The following is a 20912-nucleotide window of genomic DNA, read 5'->3' as shown; positions in this document are numbered from 1 at the left end:
AGAATTAATGAATGTAAACAATATTCTCGGATGCCAGCAGAAATGTGTTATGCAAATATATATAATTTCTATTAATGACAAAGTCACAGCTACAAATAATACAACTGTTATTGTTGTGTTCATAATACGAGAAAATGTAAACTTCATGTAGAAGTCAGTGAAAATGAACATGTAATTTTTCACCATCTGTTCATGAGCCCTGAATTTTATCTATGGAACACATTAGATAATAGCACCTAGGTTAAGATATAATGATACAGCAAGAAAACTCAACCAAGTCTCTTAACATTTTCCCCATCTTTACTGCTTCATATATAGCACTCAATTTTCAGTACATTTTATTCCCCAGTCTATGGTTAAAAATCATAACTTAAGGAAAACAGATTAATGTGTATATGATTTATAACTCAGTAAACCCATGTTCTATATACCAATGAAATAATTTCCTAAGTTTCCATATGTACCTTTTTTCATTTTTTTTTTTAGAAAATATGTTAAAATTTGAAAACTTACCAAAGGTAACCTTACTTGACTATTCTTTATGTACTGTGCTGCATGTTCGTAGTCATCTGCCTTTTCAGAAGCAAGTTTGGAATTCTCATTTGCAGGATATGCCTAGGGAAGCAAGTCAAATTCCTTGTTAAGATATCACACTGAAATTTACAATGCAGAATTAACATACTAAATCACCTAAATAAAATGAATAACACAATAATTCCCAAGTATTACTTCAGGAAGACAAACTATATATACTTGTGAAATATATATATCCTATATAATAAAAGACTAATATGCAAAATCAGCCAAACGGTGGAATAACTGGTTGATATGACATGCACTGACCCCCAGGGGGCAGACGCTCAACACAGGAGCTGCCCCCTGGTGGTCAGTGCGCTCCCACAGGTGGAGCACCACTCAGCCAGAAGCTGGGCTCAGCTAGAAGCCTCTCCTGCCTCCACAGCAGTGCTAAGGATATCCGACTGACGGCTTAGGCCCACTCCCTGCGGCTCCTGGACTGCGAGAGGGCACAGGCCGGGCTGAGGGACACCCACCTCCCTGTGTGCACGAATTTCCTGCACCGAGCCTCTAGTATATATATAAAAAGGGTGGCAGGCAGCAGCTGTTATGGTGAACTTGATCATAATCAGAATATTTAAAGTTGGACTAAATTGTATCATTTAATCACCACCAAGGACCACTTAGCAGCAAACACTTGCAGCTCCCTGACTCTCAGTCAAAGGCTTTTTCTGTTACAACACAAAGCTGAAGAAAGATATTATCAAATGAACTAAATATTAATTTGAGCATTATAGCTATTTAATAGGCACGGAAGGCATGAACAGCAATTAGAAACAATACAAATGAAAAACTCTAGTCAACAGAGAACCCAGTGAGTTTAACAAGATAAGGAAAATAATCCAACCTCCAAATTATAGGTAATCTCCACATTCTCATAAGCATCTGAAGAAGGGTCAACAAAACAAAAAAAAGTGTGTGTGTGTGTGTAAGAGTATGTTGGCCAAATGTATATTCAAAGTACCCCAAGCACTATTTATAGGGCATTTTAACTAATTTCTCCTTATACTATGAAGAAAAGGGCTTTGGAAATATGTAAATCAAACATAAATTACATAGACTATTTAATATAACAACTATCTACTCTATAAAAATTACATATTCTTTACCAGTTAGCAAGAAACAACTTTAGACCTAGATCTTCCTGGCAATTGTGTAAGAAAATGATCTGGGAATGTCTACTGTGCTAGCTTTCTTTTCTTTATAAATATCCTACAGTGAGTGGAGGCATTAGAAATTTAACTATTTGTTTGCTGTTTAAAAAGTGTTTGGCTTTTTGGACTTCCATATTGTTACCATTAACAGCTATATTCTTGATCGCATATTAACACAAGATATAAGAAAATCGTTTGTGATCACTAAATTCTTTTTTGAACTTTTAATTCCACATCTTATAGCTTCATTGCATCACAAAGCTTCAAAACTTTAATTTGAATGTCTGCCAAACTATTCTGTTGTAAATTTTTTCTTCACCTTACCAGTGTAATCAGACTCCTCCATGTGATTATTTGCCTGTCAAACATCTAGTTTCACTCCCTATTGATAATTTTAAAAGACCAAATAACATGACTATATAAAGTTCCAAAACTGATTGTTTTGTCTAAACTTGCTAAAATGTATATATCCTATGAAGTATCTCCCCTCAAAGTAGTTACCTTCCAGAACTGTTTCCAGGTAAGAAAAAAAGAAAAGAGGTGTCAGGACTTTATAACTATAGTTCCTTGGCTTATGTCTTTTCATTCTTTCTTCCATCTGCTACACTGCTCCAGGAGAGCAGAGTAAAGCTGTACTGGTTCTACTGCTGAAACTCTGAAGGCTGACGGCTTTAGGAAAAGACCTTTTACAGCAAACATCAGAAAACAGATCCATTTAAAATCTGACCTGGACCAAAGCCATAGCATCCTGGCTGCTCTTTCTGCCTCTGGCTTTAACATCCCTCAAACCATGCTATCACAGTCATATTCTCATTCTTGTTTGGTCATGTCCTCTCTCACTCACAGTCCTTTATAGGCCTGCAAAAGTGATTTGGTGAAGAAGTAGAAAAATAACAAAGGACTTTTTCAAACTACATACTATTATTGCTCATGTATGTCCCCAGATAGCCACAGTAATAAGTCATATCCTCAAAGGCAGTAATGGGGGAGAAGACTGGAGACCTACTGTGCTAAGAAATACTGAGTTACCAGTACTTCCTCAAACATTCTCTGCTCTCTCATGCTTCTCTGTCTTAACTCTTACAGTCTACTTTTCTTCCCAAAAGGCCCTCTTATATTTATTTCTTCATTACTGCAATTCTCACATTGTATTGAATTATTTGCTTGTATGTTTATCTCAATACACCATAAGGTCCTTAAAGAAAGGGGACCATTATCCCATATCCCACTGTCCAGATGTATTTTTGAATAAATCAATTCATTACACAAATCAATTTATTACCCAGATGGGAAGAGAAAGTATAAATAACTGATCACTGTACATGCAAAGCATTATCAAGTAAGGATGATAGCAGGCGTGGGGAACCATTTTTCTGCCAAAGGCCATTTGGATATTTATAACATCATTCATGGGCCATACAAAATTATCAACTTAAAAATTAGCTTGCCATATTTGGTCAAACATTTAATTAACTCATCCCTAATGCCTTGGCAGGGCCAGACCAAATTATTTCATGGGCCTTAATATGGCCTGCATTCCCCACCCCTGTACTAAAGGCATGTATGCATATAGTGATTTATGCACACAATATTTTGAAATTTTTTCCTTTTCCTCAAAACTAACAAAAATAAGCCTCTCCTCCTAATGTAAAGTAAATATAAACATTCCTAATTCTAAAACAAAAAATGTGACCAACAAAGAATATGACATTTTAGTGATTACTGGTTTTAAAAGACAATTTAGGATTTAAAATCAGGGGGAAGGGGAAGGGATGCAACTATAATAGGAGACTTTTGTTGGAATCCTATATAATAAAGAGGTGATATGCAAATTGACCCTCACACCCTCACAAGATGGCTGCCTACAACCAGGCCGGCAGGGGGGTTAGTGAGGGACGACCAAACGATTGAACAAGCAGGCTGCATGGGGCGACCAGGCCGGCATGGGGGTTAGTGAGGGATGACCAAATGACTGAACAAGCAGGCTGCATGCGGTGACCAGGCCGGCGAGGGTGAGGGGGGCAGTTGGGAGCAACAAGGCTGGCGGGGGGTGGGGGAGGGAGGTAGTTAGGGGTGACCAAGCCAGCAGAGTGGGGCAGTTGGGGGCGACCAGGCCAGCAAGTGGGGGGGGGGGGGTTTAGGGGCGACCAGGCCAAAAGGGGGGGCAGTTGGAGGCGATTAGGCTGGCAGGGGGGGCAGTGAGGGGTGACTAGGCCGGCAGAGGGAGCAGTTGGGGCGACCAGGCCGGGGGCTGGGGGGGCAGTAAGGGATGACCAGGCTGGTGGGGGAGGGGCATTTAGGAGCAGCCAGGCCCGCAGGGAGGGGGCAGTTGGGGGCGACCTGGCCAGCAGTTAGGGGCGATTAGGCCGGCACACAGAGGCAGTGAGGGGTGATCAGGCCGGCGGGGGGGTGGGAGCAATTAGGGGCGACCAGGCAGGCAGGCAGGTGAGCAATTAGGAGCCAGCGGTCCAGGATTGTGAGAGGGATATCCGAATGCCGGTTTAGGCCCGATCCCGGGATTGGGCCTAAACCGGCATTCGGACATCCCCAAGGGGTCCCGGATTGGAAAGGGTGCAGGCTGGTCTGAGTGGACCCCCACCACTTCATGCACGAATTTCATGCACCGAGCCTCTAGTACACCTATAAAAACTGAAGAAAATCTAAATGTTAATAGCCATGTGACCCCAAACAACTATTTACCATCTCTGAGCCTCAGGCTGCCCATTTAAAAATAGAAAAAGCGGCTGCTTTGCCTTCTTCATGAGAAAATTGAGGATAAGTAAGAGTAGACTTAAAATACTTTAAAAATATTCTAAATTGGATGAACTCTCTAAAGAAGTTTAATGACTGATTAATATGACCACTGATCAATAACAAAAATGCTCCCTATAATCAGTGATAAAATACATAAGGAAAACTAATTAATTAATGGTTGTACACTGTGTTTAAAGCTTATATAGACAACCTTCACTACTGCATTAGGGGAAGCAGAGAGGAGTCCAGGAGTTAAAGCAGGTATCAGGACCAATATAGGCTAAAGATTGAAATCTTGCTAGACAGTCACAAAGAACAAATTATACATGGTATGAACTTGTCTCGGACCCTGGCTAGGAAGGTTTTAAATTACTGTTTAACAAAAGGGCATTAGTGTAAAGAAGTGGTTCTCACCTGGGGGTGATTTTGAACCCCAGGGGATATTAGGCAATGACTAGAGACATTTTTGGTTGTCACAGCTGGGGCGGGGATGCTACTGATATCTAGGGATATTGTTGAACATGCTACAGTGCACAGAATAGTCCCTAAAACAAGCAATTATCCAGCCAAAATTCTAATAGTCCTGAGGTTGAAAAATGTTATTTTAAAGAATTACTATCTAGAAAATAAAATTTGATGACAGCATCACTCATTCATTCATTCATTTACTGAGCACCTAACCTGGAAAGTTTCTGTGCCAAGCTCTGTCTTAGTGCTGAAGAGTCTAGAGTAGTTATAAATAATCTGTGTAATGTATCAATATTAAGTGTCTACATGGCCTTGAAAAGAATCTCAGAAGTAGCCATTGCTTTCAAAATACTTACCTCCAGGGCCTGCATTCGTTTTAACAGCATTTTATTTTCACTGTTCTTAATCTTTTCTTCATAGAATTCCAGAAATGTTTTTTTGTAGATGAGTTTCATATTGTACTTCTTCACCATTCTGTCCAAAAAAAATATTACATAATGAAAAGGCTTCTAAAATATTTGTAATATCTCAACAGCTTACTATCACACAATAGTGACATCTTCTGGACTTAACTAAAAAAACTACCATATCTCCTTCAGATATTCACAATGATGCAAAATAAATGCTGAGCAATATACCACTAACCATGACATTATAAAAAAATGTCTTCCAAATCTCAATGGGTCACAGGGAGCTCTCTATTAATACAACAAATGGGTCAGGAACCAAAATGAAAGACTGTGTGATGGGAATGAAGAACTAAAAGAACACTTTTCTATATAATCCATTTTATTTAACTTTATTTCTATAGAATCCTCACAGCAGTATTGAAAACAGCTGCCAACTTCCTTCTTAAAATATTCTTCCTCTCTTGGGTTCTATGGCAAGTTGTAGACACTATTAATTTTTATCCTACATCTTGGGTTGCTTCCTCTGTTTGTTTCACAGGTTTCTTTTACCCAAGTTTAGTTGCTGAAGAGTTTGGCCGAGAAACTTTAATCATTTTCACTCCCCTGATTTTACCCAGCACAGTTATCAGTGCTCAGCTCTCTCTTCTGTTCCACTCATTTACTCCACTGCTTACTAGAAATCTCCACCAGGATCTGGCATAGGCATTCTTTAACTTCCCATGTCCCAGGCTGACTCCCACTAGACTGTTTCTCTGCCAATCTTTGCTATTTCAGTAAATTTCTTTAATGATTCATGCCAGAAATCCTGGGAGTTCTCTATACCATCACACTCTCTCCACTGCCCACTGTATTCAACATGCCACTCCATCCTCTCCATCCTATATAATAAAAGCCTAATATGCTAAGTGTCTGTTCAACCAATCAAAGCGTAACATGCTAATGATATGCTAAGGCCGCTAAACCACTTACTAGATGTGCACTGACCACCAGGGGGCAGACACTCCAATTGGTAGGTTAGGATGCTGCTGGGGTCCGGTCAATCGGGACGGACACACCCTGGAGCCCTCCAGTGGTCCCTCCCTGGCTGGCCAACCTCCCACATCCCTGCTCAGCTCCAATCGCGCACCAGTAGGGTCTCTCGGCCTGCCCTGCACCCTGCAATCCAGGACCCCTTGGGGGAAGTCGGAGAGCTGGTTTCAGGCCGATCCCGCAGGCCAGGCCGAGTGACCCAACTGGTGCATGAATTCATGCACCGGGCCTCTAGTTAAACTATAAAATGGGCTTCAAGGCTTTCCTTCAGCTTCTTGAACTAGCCAAGATCTTCCTCACTTCAGGTCTTTCATATATATTGTTGCTTGTGCCTGGAAGATTCTTAGTTCCAGTCTTTAACTGGCCAACTCATCCTTTAGATTTTGACTTAAACATCAGTTCTTCACAGATGACATCCTTAAATCCTCAATTACATTAGTTCTCCCAGTTATACTCTGTGTCTGCGTGCCGCCCCTGCACTCCTACAGCTCCCCTTGCTGCATTTGCCAACGTTTATAACTATGTATCTGTAGACATCGTGAGGGAGCCTAGAGATGATTCCAGGCAGCAAGTAAAGGAGAAAAGAAAAAAAACAGAATAAACAACTGAAAAAACCCTGAGGACTTGTGAGGTGAGGGGATAGGATGAAGGGAAACATATGCAAGCCACTGAGATTTGTATGTACTAGTAAAAGGCATATGTAGGGCAGGATTTCTTGTATTAAATTAGCCCGTCTTGGAAAGATATGAGCAAAGATAAAAATCTCTTATATTCCAGGCAGTTCCTTTCTATTATAAATCTCCAAAGCTTTTAGAAATAAAACCAAGCTTTACACATAGCCCAGCCAGTGTGGCTCAGTGATTGTTGATCCATGCACCTAGAGGTCACCAGTTCAATTCTCGGTCAGGCACATGTCTGGATTGAGGGCTCCTTCCCTAGTACGGGGTGTGCCGGAGGAGGCTGATCAATGTTTCTCTCTCATCAGTGTTCTCTCTCTCCCTCTCCCTTTCTCCTCTAAAATCAATAAAAATATATTTAAAACAAGCAAACTAACAAACAAACAAGAAAACCCCAAGCTTTACACCTAAGAAATATCATAATTACAAAGAACTGAAACTCAAATGTATAGGTTTGCCATATGAAAGCTAATTATATTTTTGTTCAGTTTCTTAATGAAATGGCAAAAGGGCATCTCAAAAATCCCTGTACATTGCTGGAAATCTGTCTCACAAAATGAATACCTATTTCAATAATTTTTACAAATTTAGATATTAAAATGATGACTTGTGACTTTTACATCTATCATCATCAGGCAAATTAAGTAGAAAAGATTGCTAGTGCTTACTTAGCACTAAAAAAAAGTTAACTAAAATCACCAACTTTGTTAATTAAAACATCAAGCTAACATATTAAACATATGAAACAACACATTAAAAATGTCTATTTAATTTCTTATATTATGAAGCGGAACAGTACCATTTCCCAAAAGTTTACTAGTTTTAAGAACAAATATGATTTAAGTTTTTTAATTTTACAGATTTTATTCCTAAGTTGTGCATAGTATTTTTCTCATGTTTAGTCAGTCCACTTCTATGTATTGTAGAACTCCTGAAAATCTTACACCCATAATTTTACTGTCTGAGATAAAATTCAAGTAGTCACCAACTAAAAGTAAGCAGATAATAAGCTCTTTTGTTCCCAGTTAAAAAAAGACTTTTGTTTTTAAAAAGTAGGAAATAAAATTCAGTCAACTAGCTTACATTTAAGTTAACTCTTCCACTCTGCCTATCAAGAAAAATCCTAAGATCAAGGTATCTCATAAGGCCTTGAAGCCTTACCTGATGAAGTCTGATATCCCAACTTTCCCCGTGTCTATAGAGTCCCCAGGACTCCTAGAAATTCAGGTGCATGAGGGACTGCATTCCTGAATCAGGATTTTATTATCAACACTAGTGGCCTGGTGCATGAAATTCGTGCACAGAGCGGGGGGGGGGGGGGGGGAGGGTTCCCTCAGCCCAGTCTGCACCCTCTCCAATTGGGGACCCCTTGGGGGATGTCACAGGGATCGGTCCTAAACAGGCAGTCGGACATCCCTCTCACAATCTGGGACCGCTGGCTCCTAACCGCTCGCCAGCCTGCCTGCCTGATCGCCCCTAACTGCCTCTGCCTGCCTGCCTGATTGCCCCTAACCCCTCTGCCTGCCTGATCGCCCCTAACTGCCTTTGCCTGCCTGCCTGATCCCCCCTAACTGCCCTCCCCTGCCGGCCTGATCTCACCCCCAACTGCCCTCCCCTGCCGGCCTGATCTCACCCCCAACTGCCCTCCCCTGCAGGCCTGATCTCGCCCCCAACTGCCCCTCTGCTGGCCAATTTGGTTCTGATTGGTTGGTTTCTATGCCAGTCAGCGTCAAAAGCTCTGCCTTCTAGGCAGCCATTGGCTCCTCACACTTCACCCAGATTTGATTCTGATTGGTCAGTTTCTATGCCAGTCAGTGTCGAGACCTCCGCCTCCTAGGCAGCCACTGGATCCTCACACTTCACCCAGATTTGGTTCTGACTGGTCAGTTTCTATGCCAGTCAGCATCTCTGGGCCTATCAACGGGGCCTGATCAGAAAGGCGGGGCTGATCAGCAGCCCCGTTAAAGAGTCTTGGAGAGAAATGGAGGCGAGGCTGCTGGTCAGACTGGGAGAGAAAGAGAGGGGCAAGTGCTGGTCAAAAGCTGCCACTGAGGCAATGGATCAGTCCCTGCTTCTCTCTTCAGGCCTCTCTCTGGCCCTGATTTGCAGCCTCCTAAGCAGTCAGTGCTGGGGCACCAGGCGTGCAGCCAAAGCAGTCAGCGCTGTGTTGCCACGGCAACCTAGCACTGACTTCCGGTCTGGTCAAGCTTCGGTCGTAAAGGTCGTTACACCCTGGCTCTTTATTATAGAGATTGCCTATGAGACATAGGAGATTTCAGAGCTACAGTGAAATATGAAACAACTTTTAATACCCATCCCTGTAAAAAGAAGGATTCATTTGATACCACCAAGTTACTAGTAGTTATTTTTAAAAAATCTTTTGCTATTTGTAATGTCAGGTATTTTTTGCCACAAGTTGAAGGTAATAGACTCACTTTCTTACCTACAAGATAAAATAATTATAGGAATAAAAGAAAGCTAAGCAAGGCTATAAGAGACCAATGGCACAACCCTGGTTTGAGGGTTTTGTTTTTTAAAACAAGGCTATATTTTTTCTTTGGGAATCCTATAGAGAACTGTCTAGAAATACAGATTTTCCCTTCCCCCTTTTTCCTTTCTGAAGGCAAAAAGAGAATAGTAACAAATAAATGACATTCTTACTCATTTAGTAATGGAAAATAGACCAAGAATTCAGGGACATCCACAACACCTTCCAAGTTGAAGTCATACTTGCAGCCAAATAAAGGATAATCTCCTTTCTTCTGAAATTTCACAGTATATATTTCATTTCCAAATGATTCTGTTTCTGAAGCTTCAAGGCGTCTTCTATATTTTCCCCAAACCAAAATAAAAAAGATTAAAATTGTTATTAGTTCAGATTTATTCTGATCAGATTATGCACACACACAAAAAAAGACACCACAATGCAATTTTAAAAAGACAATCGATTAGCTTTTTTGGGTTAATCCTCACCTGGGGATATTTTACAGAGAATGGGAAGAAGGGAGAGAGAGAAAAAAACATTAATATGAGAGAGAGACACATTGATTGGTTGCCTCCTGCACACACCTTGACCATGGCCAGGGATAGAACCTGCAACCCAGTATGCGCCTTTGACCCTTCCACCTGCGGGCCGGCACTGAGCCACACTGGTCAGGGCTGATGAGCTTTTTAATAGAATTTTAGCTACTTTAAAGACATAATGTACTAGAAGTTCACTAACTATCACACTAATAATAAAATTAGGGTAGAGGGTAAGGCTCATTATCATGACAGTTAATTCTCTGTGCCTTGGAATCTGATGTGCAGCTTGTCTAGCACTATAACCTTTGGCTCGATATAACATAAGCCTTGATTATCTATTCAAATAAATTACCAAAATGTTTATCAATTTTATGATCAACATGGCATGTTTTATAAAAGCTCTCTGATAAACATTGCTACTTTAAAATAAGCTTAATACTGAGTCTATTGTAAACCACAATATATTTAAAAGTACTTACATCAGTTCAAAGCTATTGGGAGTGGTACCAATAAAATAGCCTCCAGGGCTAAGTCTCTCACAAGCATTTCTAAGCATCATGTCAGCCTGATCATAGGACTCAAATGAGTAATGACAGACAAACTGACAACTGCAGATGTCAAAATGCATTTCTGGGTCACGAAATTTGTCAATCAAAAGTTCCTAAAGCAAAAAAAAAAAAAAAGGGTAAATATGTTAGAGTCCAACATAATTTTTTTTTTAGCAATTAATTTCTAAAATCAGGGTTCTTAAAATAAAAGTAGACATGCCCTCCAACTGACCTATCCTTTCTTTCATGTATAATGAGGATCATAATGAAATCATATTTTCATTCTTGTTCAGTAGAAATTTGATTCCCATTTTCATATCAATTTTTAAAAAGTAGGGATTCTGAAATCATGTTAAAATGTATCAATCAAATATGACATGTAAAGGAATTGATCCTTTTATTTGGCTTTACTTGAAAATAACACTGAACAATAACTTGGGTTAAAAAATTCCCCGGAAAAAAAAAGAAATTCTCCGAAGCTGGCCTTACAGACATTTAAAAAAAATACACTAATGTTTTTAAAGGTTTCCAACATTCTAGCAGTATACTACCACTTTTCCTCTCACTTTCAAAACTGCTAACAACACATGTAGGATGATTAAGGATATCTCTAATAGCTTAATGAGCTAACAAGACAAAGAACAGACTTTCACTATTCAAGTGTCTCTGTAGTTTTACATTTCATAGCTGGTAAGCAATTCAGAAACAGATAGAAGGTGAAAAAGAAAACCAGACTATAATATATTGGGAAACTACCCTCATAAATTACAAAGTGAACAAAACAATTCAGTTCTATTTCAAAACACTGGAAAATAAATCTTGCCCAAATGGGAAAGCAACAAGTGATTTCAAAAGTTCAAATTATTAAAAACAAAAAATTCTCAGTGGATCATTAAAAAAATTGATCATGACAGAATTTCTAGTTGAAATGGAAAATGTGTCATAAGGATTTTTAATGTTGCAAAACACATTTTTTTAAAAAAAGCTAATTTTTAAAACAAATCATTTACCCAAATTAAATATATAAAAAATAAACTGACAAAATTTTAAAAACCTTGTACCTTAGAACAATCAGCAGTTATAAATTCTGCATTGAAAATATACTCATTATCCCGACGATTTTTCATGTCCTCATACCGCTGCTGACACTGTTTGACAGAAACATCAGCAATATCTGGAAGGGGAAGGGATATTAGTAACTGTCAACAAAGACGCACAGAGAGAAATTGTAAAGCAAAGATGGCACAAATCCATACATTAACCTCAACAGATAAACTTGCGCATGAAATCTAGCCTTAGTACAAGCAAAAGAGTTCTATTTCCTTCAAAACAAAAGAGAAGTCTTTGTTCCTATTATTTTTCAAAAGACATTTAAAAATTCTATAATGATTTTTAAATGATTATTCAAAGTTAAAAGCAGAAAGTTTAGATTCCAATTTCAATTATAAAACCTAACACTGTATGCCCAGTTTTGGAAATACTGAATTTATATTTTCTTAATAAAATATTATTTGCCCTTTTCTCTGTGTTGAGATTTGCACTAATGGAGCGAAAGCAATAGTGCAAAAATAGTGGATAAAATGGTGGCACCTTATTAATGAATACAAGGTAATGGCACTAAATGTATTGCTAATACTTATATTCTTCAGCACTATAAAACTAGCAATGGGGGAAAAAGCCAGTTTCATATAAGAATATCCTTGATAAAGCAGTAAAAATAAATTTTATTAAATCTTGGCTTTTGAATACATCATTTTAATATTCTATGTGATGAAATGGAAAATAAAAATAATTTTCTACTATATAACAAAAGTTTAAACAGGACTGGTGTGACTGTGTTATGAGCTGACTGGCCAATTTTTTCATAGAAAATTATTTTCACTTGAAGGAACCACTGACAAAGCGATTACTCGGACATGGTAATATAGTAGTCATTATCTTGAAAATAAACAAAGTGAGCCTATCACTTTGAGAAAAACAATGGACATATTTTTTACCAATGATAAAATTTGAGCTTTCAAGTGAAAATTACAATTCAGAAAAACTGACATCTACCACCATGGGCTGGGCATCTTGCCATTCCTTCTCTGATTGGTGGTGATACCAAACAAATGTGATTTCTTGATGTCAACATAGAGATCTGTATAACTTTAGTGAACATTATTTTCCAAATATTACAAAATCTCATGGGGCAAAACAGCCATCCAAAGTGCAAGATAAACCACTGGAATTAAATGTAACAGATTATGAAAAGTTCATTATTATGGTTTCAGATTCCACACTGTAGATCTTTAAGGAACTTGTCAAGTTTTGGTATAATATCAAAGATGAATTTCCTATTTGAAAATACTCCTGCATTTTTCAACTACTTATCAAATAAAATAACAAATCACAACATATTGAATACAGAAACAGGTGTGAGAATCCAGTTATCTATTATTCCAGACTCTAAAGGAATTTGCAAAAATATTTTTAAAATGCCAGTCTTCTTACTAAACTTTTTTTAATGGATTAAAAAGATTCTTAAAATTGTTTTAATTACTATAATCCATTGATATAGCCACACACACAAGAGCTTTCTGGGGTCTGCAAGCCTTTTTAAGTGTACAGTGGTCTTAAAAGCAAAAAATTCGCGAAGTGCCAATTTAGGCAATGCTTCAGAGGTAGTGCTGTGCACTTCCTATTACTCATCACATTGGGAAGAACATGATGCCTGCTTGTTCCACTTTAGTTAAGACTGACTAGTGGGTCCAGGTACTTGATTCATTCAGTTAAGTTCCTTTCAACTTTACCCAATAGCTTTAGCATCTGTTTATGATTGTTGCTTAGATCTATTATTTCATCAAGGTAGAAAAATTGTGATTTTCATCATTCCTCCTGATTTTTAGATAAATTGACATTTCCCTTTTCGACCATTTGGTTACCTTGAAATACGGTTCATATCGGGTAGGGAAGATACTCAATCTTAATTTATAAATTTCAGAATAACGAGTAAGTTTTGCAGCAACCTCTAAGGGTGAACATTATCTCATTTTAAAAACACCCATCTCATGCATAACCCCCATATATACTGAAATAAAATATTTTAGTGTCATTTTGATAATGAGATCCATCTTATTCTCCATTTTCCTGATTGACACAAATTACTTTTTCCACACCATTATTATCTTACCAGTACAAACTAGCTTATTAATTCTTCCCTTTTTCCACTTGAGCAAATCTCCACCTTTACCACATCCCAGGTCCAAAACAGTAATGTCACGTGTTTTTTTCTGTCGTAACTTTTCTAAAAATTCCCCTAAAACAGAGAAATAAGTCATAATATATGATCTCCATTTTATTAAAGCATAAATTGTCGCCCCTAATAAACTATTAACTTCTGTCTGACATGTAATATGAAGTATATTTTCACTTATGTAATTCATAACTTTTGGTAAACATTTCAAAATATGACAGTTAATAACTTGATCTCCTAGTATTCAAGATAAAAAGGCATGCATCTGGATTTTAGAAAGTTAAAACAGGTTCTGAAGATTACTTTCAGAATTTGATTCAACATTAAAAAGCAGACATTTTAAATTCTAATTAATACTAAAAGACCCAATAATTGTTCATGATAAGAGAAAACCTTATCATTCATATTTTTTTATAGTTTTCTCTTTCCAAAGCTAAGTATTTAGCTTATTATACACCTAAGTTAATCAAAATAATTATAGATTAAGAGTGCTTGATTGTCATAAAAGATGTCAGGCTTACCACACCCAAAAATATAAGAAGTTGTCAAAAAAGTATACATACCCTTAATTTTACTATCATCAGAATTCTTAAACACTCTGAAGTAAAAAAATGGAATCTTTCATCCCAATCTACCAAATCACATTAACAGCCAACAAACAGTATCAGTGGTTACCCATATATCAATAGCCAAATGCTTCAAATATCAGTTACAGACATCTTAATACCCTTAGACAATTAAAGTATTCAGCAATTCTAAAACTTGATACACTACTGCATCCCAAATCTACTTTTTCTGTCTTTATCACTCTGAGTTTAACATTTTCTATTTAATGTTTATTATTTTGATTGCTAGCATATTCTATATAAATGCTTCTGCCTTTCACTGTCCACAGGATCTTAAAGTAATTTCAATAGAAGTACAAGTGTTCCATATTTAACTTACTGCTATGAATCTTAAGAAACAGCATAAAAATAATATTCAAAGAGTGAAAAACAACAATTATAAAATCTCTTTATTTCCATACAGAAAGACTAATGAGAGAAATCATCAAGAAACATTTCAAAGATATCTTCATCACATTCATGAACAGTACTCAACTACTGACTAAGTTATAAACACCAACAAGAAAGACAGTGAATGACAAAGAATGGATGTTGTGAAGAGAAAGGAAAAAGTCAGAGGGAGCTTTGCATACACAGACCACAAGATTGCATTAGGACCAGAAAGGCAGGTGCAGATGGCAGGGCATCCACTGAGAGAGTTGCTGGAACAGCTGAAGGAAAATAACATGAATATGCTGAGATAAATTTTTGCTAAGTCTGACTTAAGTCTTTTAATGAATAAATACACGAATAAATTATACATCATTAAAAATATTTAATGATAAGTTATCTGCATCATTAGATCTGCAAAAGGAAAGCAAGAGAGAATAAATTAGGATTAAGGTCCAAAGATTACCTTTAAAAGTATAAGCTACAAACGACATAATATTAATCTTAAAAATAAAGAGAAAAGAAAACTGACACTCAGTTACCCTCACTAACAACTGGCAGAGTCAAATAAATAATACTTTTGTAATAAAACATGATTAAAAATTAAATAAAAATATCAAAATGTGTGAAAAAATGAGTCTAGTTTCCACTCTTAACACTTATCAGAATGTCTAATTTATCTTTAAAAGTTAGTAAATTATCATCAAACCTAGTAGAAAGTATCCATAATTAGCACTTGTTTCCAGTGTAATCAAGAAAGTATTTTCACTTTTTCTAAGACTGGCTTTTAAAAAAAAGAAAAACTTCAAAATACACTGGCTTTTTAAAAACCTAACCTCGTGTAATAGTCTATTTGATGTACTAGATATACAAAGCAATAAATATATCCTGAATCATACTTCCTCAACTGACTTCCATTTTAATTTCAAAGGTGAGTTTCCACAGATAAAATACTGGATCCAAAGAGTTGAATGTCTTCATAATCCTCAATATAAACTTTATTTTCTCCTCAAACACCATACAAAAAAAATAAGTTCAATGGACAATCAACAAACATGATCTTTACCAACTCATTAAAGACCTCGAAATAAAAAATCATGATACTGCCAATTTCCGGAATCTGAATGTTTAATCCAACAACATGTCATTGCTCCAAAACTATTATTAGAGTAAAATAGAACAATTACTTAATAGCATTAACTCTAATAATAAAAGGGGCATACTACCTTTTGAAAGCCTGGTTAACTTTTTAATTTAATATCCATTAAACACTTATTAGTATCTTTATGTAGTAAACAAAAAGTAAACATAACCTTTTAATCTCAAAGGCCTGTTTTTAGTTTTGGCTTTAGTTTTATAAAGTCAAGGTTTGATGATTAAATGAATCTAAATTAAAGATCTAGCAACTTGGTATATGATTAACCATTTAGGGGGGGAAATGAGACATAAGCTGAAATAAAACATTCCAAAGTATAAATAAAAAAAAAATCATACCAATGAGGACGCTTTTCATCCAATTATTAAAGTTTCTTAGGTAAAAAATTCGACTTTGGCTACGCTTCTCCAAGCCAACTTCCTGAAGTTCATTGTAGTGGGCAGCCACTGTTGAGCTGTGTCCTACTTTTAAGTGCTGAAAATAAGAGAACGGAACAACATTAAGATTACAATATGGCAAAAATAAACCTAAAAGAGCATCTGACCTATATAAGGATAAAATGCTAATGAAATTGGTAAATTTCACTGAACAACAGCATTAGCCACAGAAATCTCACTAATTATCATCAGATGTAAGACTTGTTTTCCCTTCCCTACTTTTAAAAAAATCTCTAGGTTTAAAATTTTCATCTTGATCTTTTGTCCATATAATTTTGCTATCAATGTTTTAATAAAACAAGTAGTCTTCCAATGCTCTAATTTACTCAATTCAATAAATTCCAGTCAGTGGATAGGGTTCCTACAAGAAAATGAAATAGAAATGAGTAATATGTATTATCCTATATAATAAAAGGGTAATATGCAAATTGACCCTAAGGGGTAGGGGGAAGACCAGAAAGGACCAGTCACTATGACGCACACTGACCATCAGGGGGCAGACGCTCAACACAGGAGCTGCCCCCTGGTGGTCAGTGTGCTTCCACATGGGGAGTGCTGCTCAGTCAGAAGCCAAGCTCATGGCTGGCCAGCGCAGTGGTGGTGACGGGAGCCTCTCCCACCTCCACAGCAGCACTAAGGATGTCCAACTAACAGCTTAGGCCTGCTCCACTAAGGGCTCCCCCGCTGACAGAGGGATGTCTGACTACCAGCTTAGGCCCCATCCCCCCAGGGATGGGGTCTAAGCCAGCAGGTGGACATCCCCTGAGGGGTCCCAGATTGTGAGAGGGCCCAGGCTGGGCTGAGGGACACCCCACCCCACCCCCGAGTGCATCAGGCCTCTAGTCTATTTATAAAATAGCTGTGACCATTACATGAGGCCATACACAGAAAGGGATTAGAACTCAATAGGCTATGTTCAGTGTCAATGATTCTTACTCTTATTGCTATTAATCTATTTCAACATTTTCAATTTGTGATTCCTACTTAAGGCCCTGAGCATTCGGCAAAATTCCCATGGTAGGTACAGGGCTTCAGATCCCCATACTTCCTGTTCAACCAAAGATTTTTACTTGAGAAAAGGGTTCCACTGCTAGTAAAAGTTTGAAAACTAAGTTTATAATACAAGCTCCTCTCTGTTACAAGTATTCACATTCCACTGACAAATGCTTAGCCTATATAAGCAAACTCCTCCTCATGGCTGATGGCAGAATTTTACTCATTCATTGAAGCTCTCTTTCCCTCCAGATCCAGATTTTGTCTCTGATTCCTTCACAACATCTGGTATTCCCAGATGAAAATGACTTGATAGTCCTTGCTCTATAGTATCCCTGCTAAACATCAGGCTTCTGTGTCCACTTAGCTAAAATTGTATGCAACTACCCAAACAAGAAGTTGAAACAATATAGTTAAAGGAGTTGCAGTAAGAAAGAAATGTAAAACTGGGTATAATTTTTAAATGTATCATTTTAAGTGATACTATTTCAGATACAAAAAGAGATGAACACTTCAAAAATGAAACAAGGTAAATCATCTGGGACTCATACTCTTGTCTTTTTTAAATGCTAAGAAAAGGCAAACCATAAAACTAGCTTTCAAGTTTCTAGTCAAAGAAGAGTTTGATACCATAAATATTATCTCATTAGCAGAAGTTTCACCTAAATAAAAACAATTGAAGTACAAGAGTTAAAAACTTACTTTATCTTAATAAAAAAAAGAACATTCTGAAGTTATTATGTAAAAACCAGTATTATTTCACAGCTGCTCCACATTTCAATTCAACATATTGCATTATGAATAAAATAAAATACATTCAACATACTTTCTGCTTTTCAGAAACATCCTCAAGTTCTCTTTTTCTCTTTTTCGGAGTGCCGTCTACAGGAGAAGGTTCATCTTTTGGAAAATCATCAGTTTCCAGCCTTTTTTTCCTTGAAATGCCTTCATCATCACCAGAACCTTTTTCCTCTGGTACAATTTCAGCATCAAGTTTTCTTTTCTTGGATGGAGTGTCTTCTCCACAGCTGGAACTCTCTTTTACAAGATCATCTGCAAACTCCGTTTTTCTTTTTTGGGGAGTGTGTACTTGCATAGGAGCCTTTTCAAAAAGCTCAGTCCCAGGAGCAGTTGTGCTTTCATTATGGCTGAATGAAGACTCTGTTAACGAATTTATTGATCCTTTATCTTCTTCAAGAGAGATCTTTTCACATTCTTCTGCTTTTACAGAATTTTCCATTTTTGATTAAATAGATGATAAAACTTCATGAACACTGAAATGGCAAAAATTTGATATTACCTATAATCACTTTAAAATAATTTTAACCAGAAGCTAACCATTCATTTAATTTCAATGATCAACCAGGAGTTTTTTAAATCTCAGGAAAATGATGTTAATATACATTAATATCAATTTATGAACATACTAATGTGGGAGTACTAATTATAATCCCCAAACTCTTTTAGCAATCTTACCCATAAAAGTCACTATTGGTATTAAAACTGACAAATGAAGGGGGGGCATACAAGTTCCTTTTCTATTCTGATTCTTACTTTATAGCCTTGATTCCCAAATTGTGTGCTGGGCACTATAACAAACTCATACTGGCACAGCAGGATATTTTAAAATTTTAAGGGAAGCATAGTGATATCTGGTATCTGGAAGATATCACAGATACAGGTTCAAGTAGAGCACAATTTCAGCTGAGCAGATTGCTATGTCCCTTTCAATGACATCATAACTTTGTGAAGCAGATATTTTTGTGGCACTAGAAAATCAATTAAACAGGAAATGAAGTTGGTGATGTCTAATCTTATTTCAAGGCTTGAGAAGTTTTACAGTACCCAACAGGTACATAGATTCTATTAGTAAGGACTCATGGTTAACTAAAAATTAAACACTAATATTATTTTTTAAAATAAAGTTGCTAGGACATAAATATTCAAATTATTTTTTAAAAAAATATATTTTTATTGATTTCAGGGAGGAAGGGAGAGGGAGAGATAGACATGAATGATGAGAATCATTGATCAGCTGCCTCCTGCATGTCCCGCACTGGGGATGGAGCCCACAACACTGGCATGTGCCCCTGTTGGAATTGAACCTGGGACCCTTCAGTCTGTAGGCCAATGCTCTACTCACTGAGCCAAACCAGCTAGGGCATACTTAAATTCTTTGGACTAAACTAATGAATGGCACTGTTAGGTATTTCTTTTGGCCTGGAGACATTGAAAAAAAGACACACATCAGAGACACTAAGGGCAACAAGAACAAGAAAAGTGTGGGAACCTGTAGTTTACTTCTGAAATCCCCATTTCGTAATAGGTTTCAGAATTAGGTAAAAGTGAAGATAGTGGCTTTGGACAAGAAGTTTCAAGACTCAGCCAGCAACTTAATAACCATTAAGACTCTTTCAAACGTTCTTAGGCCTAATGGATCGGGAGGGAAATAGGTGAACGATCTGTTGAACAGAAATGGAGATCCATTTATTGTCACTTAACTAATTTACTCAACTCTTACTACAGAAGAGCTCAAAGAAGCACTGTGTGAATTACTGTTCAAGATGCTTTCAGCTTATACAGTATATACATATGTACCACTATTAAAATGTTAGGCTGTATTATTCAAAACAAATGGAAAAGGGAGACCAGAAGTCCAAATCAGGGGAGGGCGGGGGGAGAACAACACCCAAAAAAGTAATTTTCAGAATGATTACTTAAAATGATTATCTAGTAAAACTGGCCTCCAAATTATCAAACCCCTATCATCTCCTCTCTCCTAATAAAGAACAGAAATAGGTTTTAAATGGAAATAAACCAATGTGATTTATCCTCTTTAGCTGTAACTAACGCCTGAAATTTATATTGGGAATAGGTGTGAAGTTTATATATGCAACTCTACTTCCACAAATGAGATGCCATTAACACAATCAATTCGGTCAGAATAAATGACAAAAAAATTCCAAACGATGGCAGAAATAGGTGAGAATCGACTGTCCAAGTGTAATAATGAATAGACTCCAAATCCAAGAGTGTTGCCCTTCAGAATCCTGGAGGAAGGAGTTTACGGAAGAGTCCACTGACATCGAGTTGGAGAAGCAATGAAATGACCAGACATTCGGACCGGGCTTTTCCAGGCACCTTTAATGCAAGCCGTCTCCGTCATTTCAGTTCCACAGACCACCACCGAGCATAGGGCTGGGACCGCCGGGCTTATGCTCAATCGGGGTAAGCTCTCCGTCCCGACCCGCCAGCCAGTCCGGGTCAACTCGAGGGCCCAAGAAGTCGCGACAAGGCGAGAAGGGAACTTTTCAGCCAAGTTCACCCTCTTCCGTCACTGACGCGGCCTAGCTCTTCAACCAAGCCTCCGGCTCAGGTTTCGGGTTCGCCGCTCAAGGTACACACACGCTACTTTGTATCTGACACTCCCACACTTTCCGGCCGACCATGAAGAGC

The 20912-nt window shown here is 37.5% G+C and overlaps 1 protein-coding gene across 1 annotated transcript in view; it reads right to left on the bottom strand.

Moving 5' to 3' along the window:
- RNMT (RNA guanine-7 methyltransferase) overlaps positions 1-20912 on the bottom strand; it is a 29812-nt gene that overhangs the window by 8594 nt on the left and 306 nt on the right. The window contains exons 2-9 of the mRNA XM_079784449.1: positions 18283-18730; positions 16365-16500; positions 13813-13938; positions 11702-11814; positions 10572-10753; positions 9730-9894; positions 5309-5426; positions 514-615 (exon numbers count right to left, since the gene is read on the bottom strand). Coding sequence (XP_079640575.1) covers positions 514-615; positions 5309-5426; positions 9730-9894; positions 10572-10753; positions 11702-11814; positions 13813-13938; positions 16365-16500; positions 18283-18696 — 1356 coding nt within the window. The 5' untranslated portion in view covers positions 18697-18730. The remainder of the gene's footprint in view (positions 1-513; positions 616-5308; positions 5427-9729; positions 9895-10571; positions 10754-11701; positions 11815-13812; positions 13939-16364; positions 16501-18282; positions 18731-20912) is intronic.

This window comes from Cnephaeus nilssonii (assembly GCF_951640355.1).
Source record: "Cnephaeus nilssonii genome assembly, chromosome: 11".
Taxonomy (NCBI): Eukaryota; Metazoa; Chordata; class Mammalia; order Chiroptera; family Vespertilionidae; genus Cnephaeus; species Cnephaeus nilssonii.
Note: the sequence above shows the minus strand (reverse complement) of the source record. Positions and strands in the feature narration are given on the sequence as shown.